This window comes from Procambarus clarkii, chromosome 14, assembly GCF_040958095.1.
Source record: "Procambarus clarkii isolate CNS0578487 chromosome 14, FALCON_Pclarkii_2.0, whole genome shotgun sequence".
Classification (NCBI taxonomy): Eukaryota; Metazoa; Arthropoda; class Malacostraca; order Decapoda; family Cambaridae; genus Procambarus; species Procambarus clarkii.
Genome location: NC_091163.1, coordinates 33,237,150 through 33,253,777, shown reverse-complemented (window position 1 = coordinate 33,253,777; position 16,628 = coordinate 33,237,150). Strand labels below are relative to the sequence as shown.

Genomic DNA, 16,628 nt, shown 5'->3' with positions numbered 1-16,628 from the left:
TTGGCTTTACTTTAGCACTGCAGTTAAAGACAATACGAATAGGTGTTGTCAATGAGTCTTTCACCACAGTGTGATGAGGTAAATAATGACCTGTTTTTCGGTCATCGTGTTCAACAACTTCAATGAATTTACTGTTAAGTTGTTGTTGGATAAGTTGATGATACATGTTCAGTTTGTCTGGCTGCTTCTGTAGTCGTGTTAACTGAGACTGCAATTGTGAGGCTGCCATAAAATAATTAACTGGAAGTTGTGGATGATCCAACTTCCATGGGAGTCTTACCCAGTATTGTTTATTTGAATAGACAACTGTATCCAGGTATTGCTGGTAAGTCCACGTATCATCAGGACTTGGTTGTTCAGGGATAATGCCTAAAGTGTCTAAATCCCACAAACGATGTATTGGTGGGTCAGACTCAATATCCTCAGATATTTCCCTGAAACGTAGGGGTGACTGCTCCAAGCCTAGTCACGCCACTATTATGTTATTGGACTGTTGGTTTGTGGACGCTGGACCTTGTCTGAAAAGCACCGGTCCCGTAAGCAATTTGCCTCCTGCGGACGACAACAAATTCATTCCATGTTGCCTAGTGCATCCAGTTATAAACTTGTAATAATGATCCGCGCCTATAAGTATTCCAACATCTGTGAGGCAGTCAGAATTTATTTTATAATCTGCTAGCCTCATGCGGTTTCGTTTAAGATGTCTCGCAGTGCGAGCTAATCCTGTGACCTGCAGGTCTGTAGGAAGTTTATCCACTACTACCGCTTGTATTGGACTAGTAGAAGATCCGAGTCTTACTAATACTTTAACTACCTTGTAGTCACGAGGTCCACTATTTGACAAGAAACCAGAAATATTTAACCTCACACTTTTGGTAGGTTTTAAATTTAACTCATCTACCAACTGTTGTGTAATGAAGGTTTTCTGTGAACCTTGGTCAAAAAGACCTCTAGTGTTAATTCTAGATCTTCGGTTTATTAGTTTAAGTTGAGCTGTAGGCAGAGTAGTATTATTGCCTGACTCGGTAGCAAGTACATTTACTTCTTGATGCACTTTGCAATATTGCACTGCGGTAGAATTCATGGAATTCTCCCCAGTGGTCATGGTTGGTGTAGAAGATTTTCTACATAAGGCGTAGTGGTGTACACCTTGGTTACAGCGGTTGCAGGAACGTAGCTGCACTGCACATTTCTTGGGATCATGAGAGCCCATGCACTTGGTGCACTTGTGCAATTCTTGCAACCTTTTAACCCTAACATTATAAGTAGGATAAACAGAGCATTGATAAGTGGTGTGTCCCTGATTGCAGAACAGACACCTTCTCTGGTTAATAGACTTAGTCTCTTTAGTAGACAAGTCATTGGTTATCTCAGGAGACACCGAATATGTACCTACATTTCCACTTCTTTTCCCAGTGGATGGAGTAGTTTTGGATTTATATTTATTAGACTTACTCTGAGTCTGTTTAGGTTTGACTGAAATGTCAGTACTAGTTGGTTTAGACTCAGGTTTAATTTTATCATGAGTCTTCAACCTGTTAACCGTGATCCTCAATCCCTCGAAAATTTGGTCAAGAGTGAGAAACTCGGTATTATAATGTGAGCAGAGCTCTGTCAAGACATTTCGAGGTAATTTCCTCTGTAATAGTAACTTGATAGACCATTCTGAAGCAGGTATATTAACTTTAGTACCTAAGGCCTTTACTAGAGACTCTACTTCTAGTCTGAAGCTTTGAAGTGACTCTGGTCTACTATTTGGTGCATTCAGATCTAGCAATTGATAATAGAGGGTAGCTATACTTAACTCTTTGTTGCAATAGTTCAACTTCAGGAGTTTTATAGCTTCCTCATAATTAATCTCATCAAGAGTGAGGTTATGTATGACCTTTTTAGCCTCTCCTTGGAGAAGACTAAGCAGGTATGAAAATTTAGAAACCTTGTCTAGAGACGGCTTCTTATGGATGTGAACTTCAAAGGAAGTCCAAAAATTGTCCCAATTTTCTGTATCTAATCCTGAAAATGTAGGTAAATCTAAAGTAGGTAAACGAACCTCTGGTAGTTGGTTATTGAAGTGAGACCCTGTGTGACTGGTATTGGATCCAGATTGTTTTGCTAATTTAGATAGCCTGATAATTATATCTTGAGTCTCCTCTTCATACTGGGAGATGTCGTCTACAATTTGACTTACTTGATCAGGATCGGTTTCTACAGTATTTAGCAGATCAAGGTAAGATTGACCTGTAGATTTGACTTGATCAAATTTCAGATCAGCCACTCTAACTGATGTCTCTAAGTGATAAGAGTCAATGGGAGTATCTTTAGTTAAGCCCTCAGCCTTGTTAATTAATCTGGTCAAATGACCTTTAAGGCCAATGTAGGTTCTCCTCAATTGCTCAGGAGTAGCCATGTTGGGCTTAGGTCCAAACTTCATGGGATTAGTATATGTATTACTAATGAAGCTTGGGTACTTGTTCATTAGTGGACAAGTAACATTAAATGTAGCCTAATTTAAGGTGGCTATTTATAATTTACCTCACTTGAGGTTGAATGTACCTACTTACCTAACAACAAATAGCTAGATATTTTGTGCACTGTCTGAACTTCACCATTAGTTCTCGTCCGGTTAGCTCTTCTATATCACCATCAGAGTTAATGGAGATTATCCAGCAATACACAAAATAGATACACAAATAATGCATACAAGAGAAATATTATGGAGACACTCCAATCAGAGTTATCTCAAAATTTAATCCCACCCTGTTTAGGGTCAGCACAAATAGTGTAATACATACACTACTGACTAGCTTAGGACTAGTCGTGATAATTCCTAACTAAGAACTATAAAGTTATTTAGTCTGGGCTTGTACCAAATTCAGCACAATCTCAGCCTAAATTCTACCTAATAACATTGGTAAAGATTATTGTGGTGCAGTAAGGTGAATATAGTTGTGCTGTATTTTTGGGTTTTTTGTTTTATAAGAGTGCTCTTGCACACACAGGTGAAACAATTATGTACAGTTAAGTTTGGCTTGCTAGCCACAGCCGTTTGTGATGGTTGATGGTGTTAATTAACTTGTCAACCACATGCAACCTAGACTCACCTGACAAGTGTACACCATCTCTGGTCAGGTTCTGTCTATAAGGTCTGGCTGTAAATTGGATATATGTGGCATCCAATCTCACTTGTTTTTTCAGCCTGAAATTTATGTACTTAGCAGCTCTCTGGTAGTATTCTGGGGTTACTCCCCAATGATTATCTTGACTTGGTTGGCGAGGTTCCACTAATGTGAATACTACCGATTTACTGATGAGCTTGAAAGAAGAAATTATGGCTTTGAGGTGTTTGATCACCTCAGCTGGATGACGAGTGGGATGGATGTCATTACCACCTAAGTATATAATGGTTAGATGGTGAGGCCACTCTAACGCAGGTGTTAGTGTGGGGTTGTTATAAAAGTTATGAGCTGTTGCTCCTGGTGACCTAAAGATTCTCACCTCTGTGTGAGGTATAGGTCTAAGTGTTGTGGGTAATTGGCTATGACCCACTAAAGCTACCTTATACATGAGGTGAAAGTAGCAATATGTTAGTGTGATCTAGACTAACTGATGTGTTACACTGTTAGTTGACACAATTAATTAAATAGTCTAGCTTATATCACACAAGGATTAGTTATTAATGATTAATATTTGTAATTATAAATTTAATGCCTATCCGGTTCGAAGGACCATAATGTGGGACATTTGGGGTCTGAATCTAATTATTTAAATATTAATGTAGTAAAATAAATTACGAAGGACCACCCGCTTTTATAGTAAAGAGGGAAATTGAGAAATTATGATCATTTGATAATTCCTAGATGAACCAGTAACTATGGATAAAATACTAGAGAATATGATCATATAAATAATTAATGGGCTGTATAATTAAATGAATCAAACCTCAAACACCTACATTGGGGGGTTATTACTGGAACTCAGTACGTCCAGGAACTAGTGTGGTTCATTCACTAATCCAAGATATAATAATCTAATCCTATGAATAATTGTGAAATCATTGTCATTATCATTAATGGGAACATAGATTATGAATATAATAATGATAATCATAATAAACACATGTCAATCCAATAAACAGAGTTCTGCATGTAAAGGATCACAGATAACAAATTAGAGGAATACAAAGGAATCTTAGCTTAATGACGATTCCTTAAAGTGAGTCACGACGCTTCCTCTGATTCTCCTGGGCTCGGCATGGAACACTAGGAGTTGATTAACATGGGAGAGGGCAGCTAGGAGAATTCTTCTCACATGCTGCAAAATAAATGTTTACAGTAGCAACTAATTAAACTACTGGATTTCTATGTTCAATAAATTAATATTAACAGTGGGTGAAGGATAATGACCTGTGATTTGTTGTTGTTATACGTCGTCACGACAAACTACCCAGCTATAATTCTACACCCTATCAGATGCATCAAATAAGGATAAGATACTTAGCTAATATGGGCACTGTGTAAGTTTAAGTTTGCCGAAATTCACGTCCCAGGCTCTGGCTTAGCCTATCCTGGATAATGACGCGCTTCACTGGCCGGTCACGTGGAGTCACAAAGAACCAGATTTAATAGGTTCCTTGTATGACACTGACACCAGGTGAAGATATTGTCTGCAAGGCTCTTCACGCCTCACAGTGGCGACTTTCTTCGGGAGAATGGATAGCGTTTACCCTGATGGCTGGGTAATGGCGTCTCCTCGTGAGCACTACGTGAACAGGTCCGCTCGGGAGCGTCTCAACACGTGCACTGGCGTCCTCTCCCTCCCCCCACCGCGTCTCGCGTGCATTAACCAAGTTATTATTATGGATATTAGCATTTCTCGCGGTTGTGCTTGAAATGCTCGAGTCAGGACGGGTTTATTATTTAGAAGAGTTAAATATTATTATTTGCCAGTTCAGTGAGAGTAAACATATAATGGAGAAGAATTAATGTCTCTCCATGGCATTAACGCGTGACGTTAATTTTTATTACTAGATAACTGCTATGACTTTAACGCTCTATTCGGCTTTAGTTGGAGGTCAGTTTATCTGTAATTAATTGTCACACAGAACACCATTTGTTATAGAGAATCGAATTCAATTCTCAGGCACATTGGATATAAATGTGTTTATTACAATGAAATCTGACGCAATACTGGCGTCGGGTGACGTAGGAATTCTAGCCTATTGTACAGATGTAATTATTAGTACATGTGAATTCTACGTTGGGTTAATTTTACTTACTACAATGATTAGTAGAATTAGTAATAATTAATGAGAATACAACAGTGTTGTATTCGGTGTTGGAAATTTCCAACATCCGCTCCCCCTCCTCACTCCCCCCCTTCAACTCACCTCGAATCTCTAGCTGTAGAATTCATTCAATCTATGGCTCCCTGTCTAAACTTTAAACCTCTCAGAAGTAATCCATGGCTTCAGAAACTGCACAACCTTGTGAAAATGCAATCTGAAGCTATTTCGGCCCTCCAAGCCACAGTCACCCGACAACAACATACCATAGACCGCCTCCTTGAATCGTCGACGAACAACAACCAAGAAATTCTCAACTTACAAACTGTTGCAAATGGTGCAATGGATCAAATACATAAGATTCAGGCCGAAGAAACCCTCTCAGCTCAAAGTGACCTCCTTCAAAAGCTGGAAAAACAGATCAATCTCCTTCAGATTCACCAGGCGGCTTCCGAAGATGACCAAGAGCAACAACAACTTCATGACTCCCAGATAATTAGCTCTACTGATCTACCTGATGAACAACAAGGTGAGAATTGCTGTAACATAGCCCACACCCTAATTAATTCAATGATCAGTGTCAATGTTCAAATCAAATCGGCTATTAGGATAGATAAAAACAATCCCCGTAACAGTAGGAGAATGCTCATCAAACTTGCAAATCCCTCTGCGAAGTTTGACCTCATACAATCAGCTGCTAAGCAAAAAACCAACCTCAATATAAATGAGTGTCTTACAAAGCAGCGTGGATCCCTCTTCTTCAGGCTGCGTCAAATTCGCAAACAAAACCCTGGTCTTATCAAGCAGTGCTACACTAGGAATGGTACGATTTTTGCGAAGAAGGAAAGTACAGGAAAATATAAGAAATAAAATGTGACCAACAACTCCTGGCCTTCTTAAGTGATTGTGGTATATCTGAAAACCTGAACCCGACCAATGCCAGTACTTAAAATAACTCTTTCAGTGCCTGAGCCTAACCTAACTTAATCTAACTTTGTCTAAGGTGCTGTCTCTGCCTTACCATTTACCTAATGTTCTCTCATTCATATAATTTCCTAAATAATCCATCAAATCTCCATGCACTTATGCAAGCATCTACCTCAGTTTCATTGTAAAATTTTACTCTTCAATCTAATCTTACCCTATTCCATTTATATTTTAAATTTATTTGTATTGATCTGTCATTTATTGAAATCAATTATTGATCTCATTTTTGTTCTTTTAATTAAGTTCATACTAATTATAGGTTAAAACTAAGCTAAATAAAATTTATTATCTTTAAGATTATTTTACTTTACAATTATCATTTGTCAAATTTTTTTATATATTCATCTTGACAGTCTCTATTGATTTTTTGTTCTCTCCACCAAACTTGTGTATCCTCCATGGCTATCTAGTGACCTTAATTCTACCTCTAATTGTTTCAATTCTTTTGTTTACTCGCATTTATTGTTGTGTTTTGCCATAATTATTCTCTAATTTTAGCAGACTCAATACTTTGTAAGCTCTTATTGTATTGTTATATTATTATATTGTTGTGTTTTGCTTTAATTACTTTCTATTTTACAGCAGATTTAGTTTTCATCTGTTCCTGTAATTGCTTATCTTATTGTATCGTGACATTCTTATCTATATGCTTACTGATATTGATCCTGATCGAAATCTTCTGTCCCATATCCACACTAATCAGCACATTGATCATCATTATTGCAGGTATTACACAGCAAATCTTGCAAAAAACAAACTCCTAAATAGCACCTGCTTATCAGTTTACAATCAAAATGTTAGGTCACTTGGTAAACATTTTGATGATATAAATGCACTACTTACAGCACTAGGTACTAAATTATCGTTCATCATTTTAACAGAAACTTGGCTAAGTAATGACTATACCCAACTCTACAATTTAGCTGGTTATAAAGCCATTCATAACTGCAGGCCTAACAAAAAAGGTGGCGGTACAGCAATATATTACAAAGATACCTTCATTTGCAATAGTGTCATTAGTGATAGAGACGACTATTGTGAATATACCTTTGCCAAGTTCTCCAGTAAATCCCTTAAATCCTCCCTGATAATCGGTGCCATCTATAGATTTCCTAATACCAACATAGCTTTATTCTCTGACAATGTAAGGAATCTTATCATAAATAACAATCTCAACAAAAATCACATTATTCTGGGAGGTGATTTCAATATTGACCTGGGTCTTCAAAACAACCCTCAAGTTGACTATTTCCGTAACAGCATGCACTCCTGTATGCTAATCCCCACAATCACCAAGCCCACCCGAGTCACTCAAACATCTGCCACTACCCTGGATCACCTATGAACTAATATAACAGCTCCCCTTACATCTGGGGTAATTTATGACAGAACAACTGACCACTATCCTACTTTCCTCATAGCAAACATTGACACATCACCACCAGAAACCAAAAAACTTTCATTCAGGCTACATAGTGAATCAGCTTTAGGCAATCTCTCTAATGCACTTCACAATATTAACTGGGAATCTGAATTTAATAATTCACAGGATATAAACTCATCAACTAACCTTTTTCTCTCCAAAACTCTAAGCCTCTACAACACTCACTGTCCCCTCCTTACCAAACAAGTAACTGATAAAAGAAAAAATAACCCGTGGCTCACAAGTGGCATAATTAAATCAATCAACAAAAAACATGAAAACGAAAAGAAATTTAGGAGTGGCCTAATTTCAATGGAAGTATTTAAAAGGTACTCATCAGTGCTTACCAGTATCATAAGAAAAGCAAAACTTTCATATTATGAGACTAGATTCAAAGCAGCAAAAGGCAACATGAAAAGCACATGGAATACCATCTCTAACATCCTGGGAACTAAACAACACTCCCACAACCAGATAACACTCTCTAAGGATGGCCTTACACTGTCATCTGACTTAGAAATGGCGAATGAATTTAATAGCTTCTTTTCATCGATTGCTGCTAACCTTGCAAGTAAAATCCCACAGACTCAGACACATATCAACACATATCTCTCAGGCAGCTATCCAAACTCTCTTCTCCTCTCACCAGTCAGCCCGTCAGATGTTGTGTCCATCATACACTCACTAAAAACCAAAGCTGGGAACATCAGTGAAATCCCATCCATTGTATACAAGAGCGCCTCCCATGCCCTTGCACCACCTATAGCTCTGCTGTTCAACAAATCCCTTGAGAGTCATACCTTCCCTGATATCCTTAAAAACGCAAGAGTAACGCCAGTTCATAAAGGAGGTAATCCGTCAGACATAAACAACTACAGACCAATATCGAACCTACCCATACTATCAAAAATATTTGAAAAAATTATCTACAAACAGCTCTACTCCTATCTCGTAAAATTCTACATTCTTAGCCCCTGTCAGTTTGGCTTCCGCTCTCAAAAGAGTACCAACGATGCAATTATTAGTCTCCTTGATATAATTTACTCTGCCCTTGACAAAAATGAGTTTCCAATTGGACTCTTCATTGACCTGAGAAAGGCCTTTGATACTGTTAATCACGATTACCTCTTATGTAAACTCCATCATTATGGAATCCGAGGCCATGCACGGGACTATATCCAATCCTATCTTAGTGATAGACACCAATGTGTAGCCATCAATAATATAATCTCTCCCATTCTACCAATAACCGTTGGAGTGCCTCAGGGCAGCATCTTGGGACCCCTACTATTTCTTATATACATTATTGATCTGCCTAATGTCTCTAACATTCTGAAACCTATTTTGTTTGCTGATGATACTACCCTCATTTACTCCAACCCCAACCCACATACACTAAATGATGTTGTTAATAATGAACTAAAAAAAGTCCACTTATGGATGTCAACCAACAAACTAACACTTAACATAGAAAAGACCTACTACATCCTATTTGGAAGCAAATCTACAAATGCAATTCAGCTTCAGATTGACAATGTAAACATTAGCAATAAAAATGATGGAAAGTTTCTTGGCACATTCCTAGACAAGAGACTCAACTTCAGTACCCACATACAACACATAACTAAGTCTCTAAAACAGTTGGTATACTCTACAAAATCAGATATTATGTTCCTAACTCTGCTCTCATCTCTCTATATTATGCACTAATCTATCCCTATCTCAACTATGGTATCTGTGCATGGGGTTCAACCACTGCAAACCACCTCAAGTCCATCATCACACAGCAAAAATCTGCTATCAGAATAATATCAAATTCTGCTTTCAGACAACACACAGCCCCCTTGTTTAACTCCCTAAACATGCTAAACATAATCTCACTCCACAAATTCTCTTGTGTCAACTACATTTACAAAACCCTGTTCTTAAATGCAAATCCTTGTCTGAAACTCTTCCTGGACAGATGTAATAGGACCCATTATCACCACACCAGAAATAAATATCTCTTCGATATCCCCAGAGTTAAATTTAATTTGTGTAAACACTCTATGCAAATAAAGGGACCCAGTTTATGGAACTCACTCCCTACTGAATTGAAAAGTTGTCCAACTTTTACATCACTCAAAATCAATACTAAAAAGTACCTAATTTCATCTTCATAGTTTTTCTCTTTTTGCCTTAAAATTGCACTGTATCAATTGCTACCCAATCTCCCAACCTTTTTGTTCCCAATTTGAACTTCTTTACCATTGAGATCATTGCTGTTTTCTTATATGTGCTGCCAATCTGTTGTATGGTGTTTATAAATCTTGTTTATCTGTATCTTTTGCTACCCAGTCTCCCAATCTTTATGTACCCATTCTGAACATCTTTACCATTGTGATCATTGCTGTCTTATATGTGCTGTCAATCTGCTGTATGGTGTCTATTAATCCTGTTTAAATTACTAATCAAGCTGTCAATGTAATCAATCAGAGCTTTAATATAACAATGTGCTTTAATATACTTACTTATCTCTCTCATCTCATTTTTCTCTTGTAATGTATCTTTCATTTATCAATTCTGATTGAAATTACCTACTTAAAATTATCTGCTAGATTAAGGACCTGCCCGAAACGCTGCGCATACTAGTGGCTTTACAAGAATGCAATTACTGTACTATCCAATGTATTCTCACAAACCCAATGTACCTTCTTGTATATATATAAATAAAATAAAATAAATAAATAAAAATAAAGTGTGCAACCATGGGTGGCGCACGCACCTCTGGCTCCCAAACACCTGTCTGACTCGGTGTTGAAAGATCACGCTCTGTTGGTGAAATTCAAACCTTATTTGAAGAACATAAGGGTCATAATATCGGTGAAGCTAGGCGCAATAAGGACCTACCACAAAGGTTGAATGCAAGTGATACAGCACCTATGAGGACAATACAGCGAGCGTATCCCGTTGTAGCTCAGAGCGCCATCCTTGCTCACCTGTGCTATCTCCAATTTATATAGATGAATCGTTTTCTGCGTTCAGTGATGATGCATCTGATACAAGTAGCATAGATGAACAGTTAGCAGTTTCCATGGTGGTGTTTTCCATAGATATTTTCAAGAATAGCTGAATCTCTTCCTGCCTGATGGACACTCTTTGAGACTGGCTGAATCTCTTTCAGACTGACGGACACTCTTCAAGGCTGGCTGAATCTCTTCCTATGTGGGAACTTACAAAGCCATCTTTTCAAGACCATCTTACAAATTGATTTTTTCCTATAATCTTTTCAAGACTACCTTACGCTTTACAAGCTTGACTACATACCACCTACAGGTACTAAAGCTAAGAGTGTACATGAATGTGTTATTTGCAAGCACACAGAATGAAGAAACATGAAGCGAAAATCTATCTGTACCTGGTGCAACGAGAACGAAGTCTCGCTGTGTATCATGGACCACTTCGTTGATTATCGGACTTGCTTCTGAAGTACTGAGTAATTACCTAAGTGTAATTACTCAGTACTTCAGAAGCAAGTTCAGAAGCAAGTTGAGTGTGTAATACAGTGTGTTACTGTGTAAATAGTGTGTGAAACTGTACATATTGCAATTTTAGTGAATTTTTAACAAGTAATATTGCGACAATAAACATTTATTGTGGACACATTACTGACACGTGTATCACAGTTCTATGGAACATTATGAACGTTCTACTGTATACATATTGTAAAGGACACAAATATGCATCATATACATTAAAAAAAATAAAACAGCATTGGAAAAACATTGAACAAATAATTGAAAATATATTTGTGGCAACACCCTGTACTTGAATGGCCTGTGCGACCGTGTCTGGGCGTGTCACGCACGGGCGACCAGGCCCTGATGACGTCACAGCACACCTTGTCCACGTCCCCACAGCCAAAGTGAATGGAATTTGGTATTTATTTTTACATAGACATGTTCAGGGAAGGGAATTTATCATTTTACGAAGAAAAAAGGATTTTGGGGGAACACTTTATTTTATGTGCACGGGGGGAATTTCACAATAAACTCGGCGCATCACAGTGGTTAATGCCTTCAACACCGCCAGGCGCAAGAAAAAAAATCCAAAATATTTTTGTCTGATAAAAGTGTTAACTTTTGTTCCCTGAGCACAAGACACATAAAAAAAAAAATTGTAGATGGCATATTTTGGTCGCAATAGGGCAAGGAAGTCTGGCAAAAAAGAGGCGTTGACAGAGCAAGCATTGGAGGAGGTCTGCTCCACCTGAGCTGTCAGGCGGGAGTTGCCACAAATATATTATTACCTATATATTTCAATGTTTTTGGTTTATTTTTTCTTAATTTTTTGCAGTAATATTATTCAATAGTGTGTATTGTGATATATTTATAAAATAAAATGTGTGAACCATTGCTATATACCATTGCATTGCCTGATATTGTTACATATTTAAGTGATGGTGTGTTCATAAGCCAAACAGCGGTGCTGTTAGCTTATGCTGCATGCACCAGCTTTGGTTGCTCACTCATTACTGAGGCTCTCACAGGAATGTTATCCACAATTTTTTTCCAAGATGGAGTCTGTTTACTATCGATCCTGGCTGGACTATAATTGCCCCTATCCCTCGCAGGGCATTTAAAATCATGTGCTAGACCCTCAATCGTAAATGTACGATGTGCGCCATTCTGCGACAGTTACTCCCATCGTATATGTATGTATTGCCCCATTTAAGGGTTAATATAAGGGCTGGTTTTATATTTGCAGTTAATTGAATGAGGTCTTACTTATCATTGGGATAAGCTAGCTTAGTGAGCATCTGTCTGATGATATGGTGATTGTTCTTTATCTATTCTGATAGATATAATATTATCATTAAAGTTTGTTTCTGTTCTAATCAGTTCATGCACTACACTGGAGCAGTTCTCACCTTCTTGTTCTTCAGGCAGATCAGCAGAACTGATGATGAGCAAATAATGGAGTTTTTGTTGATTCCTGTTGTCTTGAGAACATGAAACACTTATGAATTCATTACTACCTACTTAACTTCACATGCTGTATTGCATATTAACTCTTAAACTGCGCAACACAACAATAGCTGTGGTGAGTAACTATCGCAGAATTGCACACCACAGCTATTGATGTGTTGGATTATCGCGCGCAAGATTTAAAAGTCCCGCGGCTACACGGGGTTTATATCTGCTTCCTCGGGGCTCTTGTAAACAGACTCCATATAAAAGAAAAATTGTGTGCAACATTCCAAGGTGTGAGAGCCTCAGTACTGACTGAGCAACCAAGGCTGGCGCATGCAGCATGAGCTAACACCATTGCTGTTCAGCTTGTAACTACAGCATCGCCTAAAAATGTAAAAATATACATGTAACTGGTATTATTTAGCAATGATAGTATTACAGAAGACCCCTGACTGATAAAAAATGACCAGGATTCTGATAATAGCAGGATTGTTGTGATAATTAGCTCTGTGCGTAGTATTGTGGGAGGAGTAATGCTGAGGGAGGAAGATAACGTTGTTTGCTAACTGTGTGGCCACCTGTTATTGTCTGTGTTACGACCCTGGGTTCTCCAGTGGAAACCAGAGGTCAAAATTGAGCTATTAAACTTTCTGGTAGTACAGTTGGGTGCATCACTAGCGGCAATTGTTTGTATCTTCCCTGCCAGACGTAAGACTATTGTTGTTTCTCAAAGAGCATTTAAAGACTGAGCTGGGGGTTGATTATTAAATAATAACATAGGCACCAACTTTGCTTACTAATACTTTCTAATCATTTGTAAAGTAACAATACATTGCATAGGGGAAGATCTTTAATGTGCTTAGCTGCACGATCAATTAGGCTCCTTCCGGCACCACGACATGAGGGAGGCCAGCTGGTCGCTAGGAGCTCTCTCTTCTCTGGTTGGTGTTCGTGCGGACGAGACCTACTCTGTGGCTGCACCCCTACTCTTCTCCCTTCTCCTCTTACTTATTTCCCTTACCTGAAGTTCCTGTACCCTTAAGTTAAGTACGGGGCATTATTAAGTGTACCTACTCTGGTAGTAACGATTGGTGAGACCTGGGGGTAGTATTTGCCAGTGTTTTGGGTACCCCTAAGTGTTGTGTTTTGTATTAGGGTCCCACGTGGTTTCCCTACCCTAAGCGGCATCCAGCTTCAGTGCTTATCCAGTAGTACTTTACCCTAGCTTGTTATTAGTGTAAACCTTGTATCCTGCCTAAGTGGACCAAGGCTTTTAACGTAAGATAGTGTGGTAAAGTTATTATTATTATTGTTATTGGTGTGAGTGTATATGGGGGGGTTGTTAAGGGGTTAATAAATAAGTACATGAATTACAGAGTATCCCTTCTTCCTATGTGGGAGCGCATTGATCAACCCTTAGACTAACATATATGGTCTAGTAGCAAGTTACTACTACTGTGGATAGTTTATTTTGGGGGCCGGGCCTTTTAGCTCTCCCATATTTGATACTCTTGTCTTCTAACTACCTTTACCCCTTAAGGGGGCGTCTGGTTGGCATCTGGGTCCAAAAATGCAAAAATGAAAACTCATTCGATTTCAATCAAACTTTTTTGACAAGTTCTATATGAAAAGTGTTTCATCTGGTCCAAGTTTCAGCATTGTAGCATAAATAGGAAGGGAGAAAAAAAATATTGAAGTAGTTGTGAAAATTATGCAAAAATGGTCAAAATCGATTATCAATCAAAAGTGTCAACTGAAATCATAACTACAACTCTTTGCTATCACAATAGCATATATTAAACAAATATTATTATTAGTTTAATTGGAAAAAAGTTTTAAGGAAAAAAAAAAAAAAAAATTTTTTCTTTTTTTTTTTTAAATATTTTTTTTTTCATTTTTTTTGGGGGCGATTTGCATCAAACTTACACACCTGACTGTACGTAAGCCTATCTGTAAGGATGCCAATTTTGGAGAAAATTGGTTGATGTCAACCCCAGCCACAGATTTTAGAACCTTAGACTTTATTCATTTCTGTTTTTTTTTCAATTGACACAAACGTTTACAAAACTCATTCTTTTTTTATTCAATTTACATGAAACTTACACAGTATATGTGGAGGGCATGTCTCTACATTGGGGGGCTTTCATTTTTCTCTAAGTTCATTTATTGATTTTATAATAGCAATAAACATGCCATATTTGCAAAAAAAATTTGGGGAACTTTGAACATTTGTATTAGGAAAACTAAAGATGTTTTGGAAATTCTAAATCCCCAAATCCTTTATTATATGCTAATGTGTCAGAAAAGTGTCACAGAATAATTTTATCTGAAACGTGTGTTCTGAAGTGTGAACTTGAAAATGTGTAAAAAACGTTAAAAAAAAAAAAAAAAAAAAAAAACTCCCTTTCTATTTACGCTGCAGTACTGAAACTTGGGACAATTTAAGCACTTTTCATATACAACTAGAAAAATAATATTGGTTGACATTGAACAACTTTCATTATAATAACCAGACGCCCCCTTAGTACCAGTACCCATAGAAGCCCCACACATATATATTTATAACAGTCTGCACTCACCATACCAGCTCAGTGGTTCTCTGTGGTGAAGACAAATGTAGATACTTATATATAATGTGTGTATTAGTGTAATAACAACTAAAGGAGTATGATGGGAGGAGTCATTTTGGTGAGGGAGAGGCATCATCTGCATGACTTGTCATGCTATGTAGGGTGGACACTATGCTCTTTGGGCACCATACCAGCTTAGTTGTACAGTTATGGTGAATAAAACATGTAGATACTTATATAGCGCACCACTTGGTTTCTGAACCCCTTGAGGACGAGACCCGTCAGTTATCATGTACGTTCGTAAATGAGAAATGGAGGAAAATGGAGAGAAAAACCAAAACCTGTGTTGGTGAGTGTATTAATATACCTGAGTCTTGTCTCCCTTTATTCGTAACCTTTGTGTACCTGAGTCTTGTCTACCCTTACTCGTAACCTTTGTGTACCCGAGTCTTGTCTCCCCTTACTCGTAACCTTTGTATACCTGAGTCTTGTCTCCCTTTACTCGTAACCTTTGTGTACCTGAGTCTTGTCTCCCTTTATTTGTAACTTTTGTGTACCTGAGTCTTGTCTCCCCTTACTCGTAACCTTTTTGTACCTGAGTCTTGTCTCCCTTTACTCGTAACCTTTGTGTACCTGAGTCTTGTCTCCTCTTACTCGTAACCTGTGTACCTGAGTCTTGTCTCCCCTTACTCGTAACCTTTGTGTACCTGAGTCTTGTCTCCCCTTACTCGTAACCTTTGTGTACCTGAGTCTTGTCTCCCCTTACTCGTAACCTTTGAGTACCTGAGTCTTGTCTCCTCTTACTCGTAACCTTTGTGTACCTGAGTCTTGTCTCCCTTTATTTGTAACCTTTGTGTACCTGAGTCTTGTCTCCCCTTACTTGTAACCTTTGTATACCTGAGTCTTGTCCCTTCGTATTCTTAACCTTTGTAAAGAACTCAAAGAAAGTTTTTAATGTCTTCATCAGCGAGGTTCCTAATTCCCAGGATTGTCTTTGTCATTCTTCTCTGTTCATAAGTTTGTATGTTCAATACTGAACTGTTGTGCTCTGGGATGTTTGTCAGGTTATTAATCCAGCTCTGGGATGTTTGTCAGAATATTAACCCAGCTCTAGGATGTTTGTCAGAATATTAACCCAGCCCTGTGATGTTTGTCAGAATATTAACCCAGCCCTGTGATGTTTGTCAGAATATTAACCCAGCTCTGGGATGTTTGTCAGAATATTAACCCAGCCCTGTGATGTTTGTCAGAATATTAACCCAGCTCTGGGATGTTTGTCAGGTTATTAACCCAGCTCTGGGATGTTTGTCATAATATTAACCCAGCTCTGGGATGTTTGTCAGAATATTAACCCAGCTCTGGGATGTTTGTCATAATATTAACCCAGCTCTGGGATGTTTGTTTGAATGTTAACC

At 38.1% G+C, this 16,628-nt stretch overlaps 1 protein-coding gene across 6 annotated transcripts in view; it reads right to left on the bottom strand.

Annotated features, from left to right (window-relative positions):
- LOC138364602 (tripartite motif-containing protein 5-like) overlaps positions 1-16,628 on the bottom strand; it is a 203,907-nt gene that overhangs the window by 121,108 nt on the left and 66,171 nt on the right. For 2 of the 6 annotated variants that reach the window (XM_069324439.1, XM_069324440.1), the window contains one exon: positions 464-4,311. The exons of the other annotated variants lie outside the window; for them this stretch is intronic. In XM_069324439.1, the coding sequence (XP_069180540.1) occupies positions 467-2,476 (2,010 nt within the window). In that variant the 5' untranslated portion in view covers positions 2,477-4,311 and the 3' untranslated portion in view covers positions 464-466. Of the gene's footprint in view, positions 1-463; positions 4,312-16,628 lie in introns of those variants that run through there. 6 annotated transcript variants of the gene reach the window in all.